Source organism: Acomys russatus, unplaced genomic scaffold, assembly GCF_903995435.1.
Source record: "Acomys russatus unplaced genomic scaffold, mAcoRus1.1, whole genome shotgun sequence".
Lineage (NCBI taxonomy): Eukaryota > Metazoa > Chordata > Mammalia > Rodentia > Muridae > Acomys > Acomys russatus.
In genome coordinates, this window is record NW_026131638.1 from 53,761 (window position 1) to 66,007 (window position 12,247).

General features: G+C 41.4%; 1 protein-coding gene across 1 annotated transcript; it reads right to left on the reverse strand.

Annotated features, from left to right (window-relative positions):
• Positions 1-8,373: 8,373 nt before the first annotated feature.
• LOC127186342 (armadillo-like helical domain-containing protein 4) lies at positions 8,374-9,811 on the reverse strand. The gene is given in 2 exon segments (XM_051142756.1): positions 8,374-8,466; positions 8,468-9,811. Coding segments are annotated over 2 exon segments (1,437 nt in total).
• Positions 9,812-12,247: the final 2,436 nt, after the last annotated feature.

A 12,247-nucleotide genomic window follows, 5' to 3' on the forward strand; every position in this document is an offset into this window, starting at 1 on the left:
GACCCTGTTGAATGAAGAATGGGCAAGAGAGATGACAGGACTCAAGGAAGTATAACTTGTCAAGAGTCGTTTACTGAAAGCGGGTGTTTGAATTTATAGCATGGTTCAGGGAGGACGGGGGTAGGAAGGAGTGCAGTGGGAAAGTACAGAATCTTCTAGGGTGAGAACCCCGGGGTAATGTGTTGGGAGGGGGAGGAAATAGGTGGCTTCTCTCAGAAGTCACGGTACGCTGAATGTTCCTTTTCTCAGGGCCAGGCAGAATGTCTGTGGTTTCTCAGAATCATGGTACACTGAATGTTCCTCTTCTCAGGGCCAAGCAGGATGTTTGATAAGTTCTTTCACCAGTAGGCTTGAGGCCAGCTGGAGTCCGGTTCAGCCAGAGGGTCTCTTGGCTCCCAACAGGGCACAGAAATCAGACTCTGAATACACACTGACTCCAACATAAGCTTGTAACACCATCACTTGAGAGATAAAAGGAATAATTTCGTCTGGATTGGAAGCTACCATGGGCTACATGAAACAGTCTCTCAAGTAAAAAAGGAAAGTCTGGGTGGTGGCATGCGTCTTTAATCCCAGCACTCTAGAGGCAAGGACAGATAGATCTCTGTAAGTTTGAGGGCAGTCTGGTCTAAAAACAGAGTCCAGGACAGCCAGGGATCTGTTACACAGAGGAACCCTGTCATGAAAAACCAAAAAGAAAAAAGAAACAAAGGAAGGGAGGGAGGAAAGTAAAGGCAACTGTATTAGACAGCAACAGCAGTCTTAGATAACAACATAAGACAATTCAGCAATGATTGGTGACATTCAAAGATATGTCCAGAGTTGAAATAAAGAAATGTCTTGTCACACATGGCCAAGGGAGAGAAAAATGTGTCTAGACAGTATCCTCTCTAAGCCAGTCTCATCTCTCTGGCTGCTCTCTGATAGATCATCTTAACAGCAGCTTCATAACCCACAGGAGCCTTTGTTCTTCTGAGAGGTGAAGCCTCTGAGCCACCCAAAGGCATTGATGACATTATCCCACAAACTCACACTGCTGCCTGAACAGGGAAGGAATTCACAGGCTCTGTCTCACTTACCAGGGGCTCATTTAATAACAACTTCGGGTGCTCAGATAAAACGAGTTTGTTCAAACCCAGAATAGTTGTCCTTCTAGGTTAGGGCTTGCTTTCCTTATTAATTACAAACATACCTTCAGTTTGTGGTCAGTGAAGATGAAGCTTTAATTTTCTTACAACTAGGCTAATACAAATTTCTCATGGGAAGACCTCACCAAAGGCTGGCCCAAGATCTCTAATGACATTTTTTTTCCATATCCAAAAGACCAGCACATAGCGAGCGTCTCCAGACTGTCATTAGCACACTACAGGAGTGAAGAACACTTGCAGATGTGCCATCCCAGAAAGAGGGAAAGTACCAGAAGAAGAACCTGTGTCCCCAGCATGTCTCCCCGCCTGACTCTGGACAGCTCCTCACCTGTTCCTTCTGCCTTCTTACAGCGGCCATTCTTCATGTGAACCCTCACCTTTGACCTATGTGATCATTAGTTTTATAACACAGACTTCTCTTTTCACTGAGTTTTCCCTTCCTCTTCTATGCTTAAAAAAGAACCCAAGGCAGACAAACTAATGTACATGAAAAAGTAGAAGGCTACTGTGAAGAAGGGAACTTCCCTGGGCTGAGTTGTACTAGTCGCTGCCATGTCCCTCTGAGGAATGGGAACACCTTTCCAAGGAAGAAATGTTTACAGGTATCTGGGAACCCTGTGCCAATAGATATTTAAGGTTTAAAAATAAGGGACCAAAGTGACTCAGTGGATACAGCACAAACACGATGACCTGTGTTCAATCCCTGAAACCAATGATAAAAAGAGAAAATCAACTTCCATTAGACGTTCTCTTAACACACACACACACACACACACACACACACACACACGCACAGGCATACACACACACACACACACACACACACACACGCACGCACCAAACACATCGTAAGTACACTTATACTCATTGTATCCTATGCATGCACATACAAACACAGGTAACAATATTAATAAATTGAATTAAACTGCTTTAACTAGTAGCAATTGTTGCTGTAAAAAAAAAAGAGTTTCCAAACATGAGAATAAACACAGCACTAGGAATGGTAATGTTCTTATATCCAGACTATTCTTAGGTTGAACATGAAATTGAGTATGAAACTTAAAAGCCAGACAGGGAAGCTTAAATTTGTTCTAAGGATATGAAGCAAGCCTGCAGCAGATGGCTCTCTAAGAGTAGGGTGGCTGAGAAACCACAGACATTTCTGACTATCACAAAATCCAGCACCTCAAGGCGCTAAGCTGGTTGAGAATTTACTGAACCTCTAACATTTCTAAAACCTTAAATATTCCCACCTTCATATTTTATCATATGTGAGATATATACAAAGGTATTTGTGTATATGTATATTATGAAGTTTAACATCAAAATTCAATATGAACAGCATACATATACGCATAACATAAATGTGTCACCAACGTTGCTAATGCAACAACCCCAGGGAACTCACCATTGCATAGAGAATTAAAATGTGTTTCATAATCTTGCCTGAGGGCTGAAGTGGTGGCTGAGAGGTCAAAAATTCGATTCCTAGCACCCACTTCATGTAGCTCAGAACTACCTTTAACTTCAGATATAGATGGATCCAGCCTCTGATGTCACCTATGCTCATATGTTCACAAGCACTTTCTATAAAGTGATACATACATACACATATTAAAATTAAACCCGTATCACATATACATAATATATATCCTTGCAACTATAGGCATACTCTTTTATTAGTTTAACCTCCTTCTGCTCTATAATATTATTCAAAATTACTGAACGTCAAATGTTAGCACTTTTAAATTGTACATTCCACTACATTTCTAAGCCTTACTCTTGAATTGGTTCTGAAAGCATTACTCTTCATGTTTAACCAAACAGAAGCTAAATTTTGTCATTGTTTAAATTTTATCATTACAAATCATTAAAGAGGGTTCTAATCACTGCCAGGAAAATAGCTCAACAAGTGAGAAAAATTCCCAGGTTTAAAAACAAACACTGATGCCACTAGAAGCATCAGTAATCCGTGCACCACTACAGTGAAACGGGACTGAGGAATTCGAGAATCAGCCACTTGCTCGCCTGGCAGATGCTGCGCAGCAGCAGAAACAGCAAGAGAATCCTCAGTGGGGTGAGAGAAAATGGGCTCAAATGTTGTCCCCTGACCTGCACATGCACCCTTGGCACTGCTGTCCCTGCACACACACACACAAGCAAGCAGACGTCATTATCATCCTCGTGGTACCATCCTGATTTACGTCTATTGCTGTCCACTGTTTAGCTCTGTCCTCTCCTCCTGCTTCGTAATGGATAAGTGGTTGTAATGTCTGTAAATGGTCATGGATTTACTTTGTTCCTAGCTCTTCCTGAGTCTCAGCCCTTCCTGCCGGAGTTGTATTTCTTCCTCTTTTAGCAGCTCATTTTGTAGAGTCTGTTTTTAGTACATTGCCTTTACTCTTTAAATGCATGGGCACAGAATTCTCAGTTTGTCTCTTCTCGGCATGCTGACGATGGAATCCTGTCCTGTAGCTTACATTCCCAGTGTCCTCCGTGAAGTCTGTTCTCAGACTCCTGTTTCTGTGGAAAAGATCTGTCTTTTTATTCCCTGAATTTGTTCTTTCTAATCTGGACTTTAAGAATGTCTTTCTCCTCCTAACACTCCCCCATGCCATCTGCTGGGTCACATGTGTGTTGTGACTTCATTCCTCATTTCTCTGCACATGGCTATAACACACTGTTTGTGCCTGACAGTGTCGTCTCTGCTGCCCTCAGTTATGGTGGATCGCCTGCGTGTTAACTTGTTGATGCTCATTACAAATTACAAGTCTGTTTCATTCTAATGCATGAGAAGCCTATGGGTTTCTATTTGGAATTCTTTTTTTCCACATAAAATTCACATTTTTGTCCTCAAAACCAAGTTAGAAAGAATGCTTCTTGGGAACTTTTCTGCCTTCTTATAAACTCATTTACCCAAGATTTACTCATCTTGCTATGGCAGACAAAACAAGTTGAGTAAGAGGTTTGTTTTTTTTACTCAAATTCCATTTTCAAATTCTCAAATATGAAATAGTCATAAGAATATCTTCTATCCAAGCTATCTTTAAACGTAGGTAAAACCTCACACACCTGTGAGTGGATCCCAGAGAAAAGGCACTGCTGCCAACGAAACCTGAGAGCCTGAGTTTGATCACTGGGTGCCACATGAGGGAAGCAGAAAATAACCCCTAAAGTTCTTGATTGGCTTTCACAAATGCACCATGACACATGCATGCTAAACACAGACACGCACATACACACACACACACATGCATGCACACACACACACAAATTTACTTAAGATATAAAACTCAGCTGACATTACTTATTTAATATTGTCTCTTCAAAAATTTCTATTCACTTTATTTCATCTACTGAATAGCAAATAACTGTCATTTTTGAAATTTCCCATATATGTCTATACCATATAATTGTAAATACTAAATTTCAAACCTCCCACTAAAAGTCTAAATGTCTAATAGCAAATATAATTTAAAATATCCTGAAAAATAACCTTAACACTATTTTAAAACTATTTCTTTTAAAACTGAATTAATGAGAAAATGAAAGGCCTGCAGCAAAACAAATCCCATACTGCAGACTCAGAGGCTGCTGTAGCCTTGTGTCTGTAAACTTTGAGAGATCTGGTATAAGATAGTTTGTTTCAGCAACTTAGTTGCTGCAAAAGAATATTTGCTTTGAGTATATGAATGAAACCTGTGGATAAAACTCCACATCCATGCCAAAGATAAATTACAAATTGAATAGGCTAATTATTGATTTTGCAAAAATATGCCTATTAAGTATATTTTATCTTCATAATGTAAAAAGAGTCAACCTATTCAAAACAAGAGACAAATACTACTTTGCAGAGATACCCTTTAATTTGTATAACTGTGACTCTTCACTTCTTGAAAACATTGAAGCACTGGACCCCATTCTAAGGATCAAACACTTGCCTTTCTTGAAACCTCCCCTTTAAGGACTGCACCATTTATGAAGCCCAAATATAATCTTACTAAGTTGTACTATGTATATGTGTCAAAAGATTATGATGTCATCTTTTAAAGAAAAGTCTGTTTACATCCTGTTGTCATACTTGCTAAGGTGACATGGGGGAGATGGCGCTTATGTACATTGACTCCCACCCATGCTAGAGTCTAATCTCGCATGCCATGCCATTCATTTCTCACTTCCCCAATGTGATTAAAGAGTACTGAGCTCTTCTGACCTAATTGAGTGCAAGTGTGAATTGAATTCCCCGAGTATGTGAAATAGCATGTGGCCCCTCCCAAAACACACTCCACTGGTTTCCACAAAGCCAAAGCAAATTATGAAAAAAAGTGATAGCGAATGCTTACCTCTTTTATACTTTTTAAAATTCTCAATTTCAGGTGAAAACATACTAGATTTGAGCAGTCACAGAACCTCCAGGAGAAGGCACACAAGGATCTTTGTCACGACAAGCACTGCATTACTTTACGCAGCACCAGACACTGACAGGGCGTTGTGCTCATGACTAGAATGGAAACAGCTGACCGTGCTCCCACGTAAGATGTAGGTAATATGAGCCAACTTTGGTGGCTCTTGTATGTAGTCCCAGAACTTTGGAGGCTGAAACAGGAGGATGGCTACAAGTTCAACACCATCCTGGATATACAGTGTGTCCAGAGGCAGTCTCTGGAGACAGAGTGAGACCTTGGCTTAGAAAATAAAATAAACAGATGTAGTATGAAGCCCGAACAGTAACACGGTGATAACCACAACCAGCCAGAGTATACAGAAATCTTTTGAAAAAGGAAAAGCATCTCCTACACACCTCCTCCCTGCAGAGAAAACATAAAGTCCCAGTACATCTTCTGTCCTCTTTCACCTGGGACATGGCTGCTGCCTAAGAGGTTCCTGTGTTCTGGGTTGGCATCTCTGCAACTGGCACCTCCCACCTGATACTCCTCGCCTCTCAGGGAGCTGACTCCAGCAGCCGCTGCGGCCCTATCTCCATTTCTATTGTTTGCTGATGTGCAGCTCTGTCTCAGTTACATTTTCATGGCCAAAGCCAATGGCTTACAGCACAGTTTGGCATAAGTTTCTCAAGACTAATTAATAAAGAAATGGTCTGTCTCCAGACAGCAACTTAAGAGAATAACCCAGTACCGGCAGAGTGGTACTATGAAAGCACAGCACATATTTAAATTTCCATCAAAAAGTTTGATAGAAAAGCCTCAGCTTTTCCATTTAAACCGACTGTTCTCATCCAGCCTAGATAATGAAGCCAATGAAGACACTTTTGAATGTTAATATCATATCCTGCCCATGTACATTGGTGTCATTTAATATTACGTCACGGCTTCTCAGTTTTGAGCTATGGTCCCAAAATAGCTAAATACACCATGTAAATGAGATGTATAGCTGGACTGCAACACAGCTTTACTCGTGAACACTAAAACCTGAAGTTGATATAACTTGAAATGTTCATAAAATATTATTGTTACATCTTTGCCCAACAATTTTAAAACATAAAGAACATTTCACAGGCCATGGGACAACAATAGCAGGCTGCATTTTCCTCACATCTTCTTAAACTCACATCTTCTTCCTTGGTTTTGAAATATGTGGTCAGAGATAAGGACATCTTCAAACTCAGGCTGTTCCAGGCCTCTAGGTAGCAGCTGTATTGGGTGGGTGATGGACTGGACAATTCGTCCTATAGAAGAAGGTGCTAGGTAAATTGTGAGGCCATCTACGGTCATTGCGGGAGGTGCCATCGGAGAGCCCAAAACTGGTAGGAATTCCTCACTTGAGCCAGTAATTGTGTCCATTTTGGTCTGACAGGCACAGAAACAAGAGGAAAATTACAGAAAATGTTTTAAAAAGCTTGGAAAGACAAGAAACCCATTGCCTTACACACAGTAAACATAGCTGCCTCTTCCCACAGAAAGCCAGCTACACACAGAAAACACTTTATTATCAAGAAAAAGACATGGCCTCTAATCACAATTTTGCTTTTAAAATTTGATCTCCAAAAATGTTTAAATGTGTACTTGTAGTATCAAACACAGACACAAGAAACCTTAAGATGGTGTTGAGTGAAGAAAAATCTGAAAACAAAATTGAGGACGCTGGGTACCAGCGCGAGGAGCAAGCGGAAGAGCCAGACTCATCAGATTTCCCAAAGGTCATTACCAAGGCTCTAGAATTTTGTTTTGGAAGGGAGATTAGGAGGATAAGAAAGAATGTATCACACTGTTGAAATTATATCAGTGAACACAAAAAGTAATCTTTACTTTGACAATTGAAATAGAGATATGAAGACTAGAACATATATATGTATAATTTACATATATAGTATATACATATATAATATGCGTATATATGCATTTTTAATTCCTAAGAAAGTTTTACTGTAAGCGAGACTGCCCTATTTATAATAAACAGGAACTGAAAACAGATCAGATGTTCATGAATGGGCGGCACATTTCCAGGATGGAATATTTCTCAGCTGATAAAAAAATGATATCACGAAATTCACAGATAAGTGGATGGATCTAGAACACAAGCAACCTGAGAAAAGTGACGCAACTCAAAGCGACAAGTACGGCATGTACTTAGTTACCTGTGGATGTTAGCTGTTCTGCCTTTGAGAAGCAGACTACAGTCCTTTACAGTTATGTGCCATTAACTGACGGTAAGGCCATATTTTGAAGACAACAGCTACACGGTCCATCAAACAGAGAGAAGTCAAATTGGTGGGCACCTAAAGCCATAATGCCCCATAGACTAGTGTTAGCATGGCATAAAAATTACTAAGTGTAGCTGAGATTTCCTAAGGGATATGCACACAGTAGAGGGCACAATAGTAAGCAGCTTTCAGAAGAAACTGAAGCAGCTGTGCGGACACTTCCTGTGACCCTAGGGTGCCCAGAAGACTGTCAGCTGTGGACTCAACACTCAAGACATTCTGATCAGTTTGCCATCAAGGGCACTAGGACACACAGTGAGATCCTGTCTCAAAACCAAAGAAAGTAAACAAACAAAATGCATGCAGCCAGGCACAGTGAGACACAGCTGTAGTCCTAGCAGTTAGGATCAGAGGAAGGGACACAAGAAATCCAAGAAAACACTTTAAGATCCCATCTCAACAAATTAAAAAAATAATAATTAAAAAATAAATAAATAAAATAATAATTAAACTCCTAATAGCAAGTTCTCAAAGTTTGGGAATTTTTGATGTTGTTTTAGTTGTTTACATTTTCCTTTTATCTGTTAGCACATTTCCTGCTGCCTGCTGAGCCTCAGACTGATACTGAGAGGCAGAAACTGCAGTCTCTGGGGAAAAACATGGTCCTGTCCTCCTGGGTGGACGCTATGAAGCCTCCTGTACCTGGGAACAGATTCACAGTGGAAACTTCAGAGTCTTCTGTCAGCCTCATGGGAGTGAAGGGGATCTGATGGATAAAGACCGGTGACCTCTCACCCTCAAGTGCAATCATTGAGGCTGTTGCCAAGGGCGTCTCTCCTCCTGGCAGCTCTGCAGCAATCTTTGTGACCTCCATAGAAGTGGGGCTCCTCTCAGTCCCCTCAAAGCTCACAAATGTCCTATATGGTGGCTCTGTTCTCACTCGAGTCTCTGCATTGTCTCCTGGCTCTGGGGGCCTCATCTGACTTACACTCTCAAATTTGGTATCATCCCACTCATTACTCAGGTCAGAAAAAACTGGGGCAGCTCTGCTGACACTCACTGTGCCCTTAGGGTACCCCGGAAGACTGTCAGCTGTTGACTCAATATTGAAGACATTCTGATAGGTTGCCACCAAGTGTATGGTGGGAGTGCTCTGGGCATCATCTGCTGGCATATGTGAGGTCCTCTCCCCATCAGGCTCTGTGTCTTTTGTGGAATCAATCCCAGGAAAGGCAGTCCTGCTCTTGGCTGCATCTGCTCTAACTTGCTCAGTTCTTGGATTGGTGGATGGCATTTCTTTGGTCTCTATATAAGAAGAAGGTGAATTTTCCAAACTAGCTGCTTCCTGACTTTCAGTTGAAAACAACTGACTGTCCACATACCTCAGGAAGCTGTGTGCTCCATCTGTGATCCTGTCTACAAGGGGCTGGGTGCTAGAATTGCTGTAGGCTCCCTCCTGGTCAGGACTCAAGGATGCAGGTGAAGAGGCAGCAATGGGTAACGTGGCTTTGTAAAGTCCCTGTTCAGGAGACACTCTTTTGAGCTGGCTGGGACCATGCTCTTGTTCACTGGCTGAGGCCACTGGCTCACTGGAAGAGAGAAGATCAGGGCTGGTAGGATGCAGAAGCCCAGCTCCTGGAAGGTGGGTTTTTTCACTGACAGAGAATATTTTACTTAATGGTGTCACTGTAGGTCCTGCAGACAGAACCATTGGAGTATCAGAGAACATCTGCTGGGGCATGGACTTGGCAGCAAAGGAGACGTTTTCCTTGTCATCTGTGCTCATCTTCCGGGACTGCTCTTTCTCCTCATAAGCCTGTGTCACCTCCCTCCTTTCCACCTTTGGGAAAGCTAGACACTCTGTGGCCAAGGTGAGGAGGAGAAAGCTGAAGAAAGCCATGCAGGTGTGCAGCAGAGCTGGTCTGCTCATCATGGAAGAGAAAGATGAGTTGAAGGAGGTGACAAGTGCAGTAACTGAGTCCTGTAGGGAAGCAAAGCACATCACACTGTCATGGGGACATATTTTGTAAATATGCTCCTTTAAGTTGAAACAGAAGTGCAGTGATCTCCTTGACTTCCTCACAAAGAAGGGAGGTAGGAGACGGTTGTTCTATTTCTTTGTGCCCTTGAGACATAGATAACCCAGTTCACTTCCTCCTGCTGAATTCTGCGGCTGATTTAACTTAAAGTGCCTAGAAAGGGGTAGGCAAGATCACAGTAGAAATAGCGCCATGCCTTGGAGATGGGAAGTAAACATTACAAATTCATTTAAAGAATGTCCGTATTGCTGTGGTCTGTGTGACTGTGTCCCTAAAATTCATATGTGATCTAATCCTAAGGATAGTCAAAGTGGAGCTCTGATGAATGAGGCTGGGTCCCCATGGAAAAGCCTCAGACATCACTTTGCCCTCCTGTCTATCATGTGAAGACACATAAAATCTTGGCTTCTAGGATCCAGGCCCTAACCAGATTCCACGTTTGCTGCTGCCCTTAGTGTGGGCTCCAGACCATGCATAAATGTAAGAGATGAACTTGAGGGATTTTGTTGTTCTTGTAACTGAGGTTGTACACACATCTTCTACCTTAGTTATGATAGTCTGCTATGACAGTGAAAATAAAAAATATGTTTTGAAGCTTAATAGAGACCAAATATGCTAAAGTCAGTTATTTTCATAAGGTTAATAATGTATGTAAATGATTGTATCTACAATATATCTTTAAAATGTTTAAATTGTTTGTAACAATAGGAAAATTACACACAAAACTTTCTTACTTCAAGATATAATCAGAAAGATACTAGACCCAAGCAGTATGAAGGTATTTTATTTTTAAAATATTGAAATATTATTCTTACTGGATAGCAATGACTTATAATAATCAGATTTGTTTTATTCCTTTAAACTACTCACATTCTCACGGCATTTATATATTAAAACAGCTCATTTTCTCCCCAACTTAAAGGTGTGTAGCACTTTTTAATCTATTGTATGATGTGTGGCACTTTGACTTTATATTTTTGAAATTTTCTCTTGATCAACAGCATAACAAAGAAAATATATATAGCTGGCATTTGCTACTTTGTGGGTTCTTTTTTCTTCCATCCTTCTCCCTTGCTTCTCCTTCCCTTACAACCCATAACACTAGATAAGAGAGCGAAAAGGATAGAGAGGGAAGGAGAGAGATCCTGCGTAAAGTCAGGGTTTGAAGGGGGTGGGGGGGAAAGATGTCATCATTAAACCACTTCCTGCTGATTAGGGGCGTTGAGTTCCTTGGGGTAAGTTTGTTCTTTGTTGTCAGGATATTTAATTTCTTCTTGTTCTTGTTTTTTCTTTGCACACCACTACTTAACAAACTTCAACAACAACAACAAAAAAAAACTCACCGACAACCCAACAACATCCCCCCATCCCTTAGGGTCCTAGCATTTATGTGCCCCCTGAAAAGTTCCCAGAATTCCAAAAGTCACACAATCAAGAAACTATCTGCTCCTGGCAAATCCAGGCCTCTGCTAGAGAACAAGGCAAATCATAGTCAGCTGCTTCAAAGCAGCCCCATATTCCCACAGCTGGGATTAAAATGAAAACATATTCTTATTTTGTTTCTGTGGTTTTTTAAAGCAACCAAATTTCCAGAATTGTCACCACAAATATGAGTAAGATAACACATGCCAAAGGATGTCAGTACTTGAGATGTCGTTTTAGTTTAGACGTGCCAGAAAATATCTTATTCCATGGTGAGGTGGCATAGGCCTATAGAGAGTTTGTCCTGATGTGCCACTTTTCCTTCCTTAAAATGAAAACAAGTGAGAGCTGTGAATCAAAAGTGCCCATGATGAATTCAATGCAAGCACGTAAGTAGACTTCTTGAAAGAAGTAGTGAGAAAAATATGAGAGCATTGGGATGGATTTCGATCCAACAAAAGAAGACTTGGACATAGGTACAGACAAAGGGATTATTGGCATATGAAGGCACAAGAGAGTGACCAGTTATCACCCAAGCAGGGAGACCTCAAGAAGCCAGCCCTGTTACAGTAATGGTTACTACTCATCATCAAGTTCACAGGACCTGGACTCCTCTAGGAGACAAACCTCTGGGCATGAGTGTGAGAGAGTTTCTTATGGGAGGACCCTCCGTTCATATAGGGAACACCATTGCATAGGTGGGCATTCTGGACTGAGTAAAGGGAAAAAGCAATAGAAGAAACAGCATTTGTCTCTTTCTGACTCTTGGCTATGGATGCAATCTGACCAGCCAGGTCACACTTTTGCCGCTCCTACTGCCATGACTTCCCACCTGGATGGACAACATCCTAGGTCTGCGAGAAGGAATGAATCCTTCCTTTAAAAGAAAGTGTCGGGGCTGTAGAGATGGCTCAGTGGTTAAGAGCACTGTCTGCTCTTCCAGAGGTCATGAGTTCAATTCCCAGCAACCACATGGT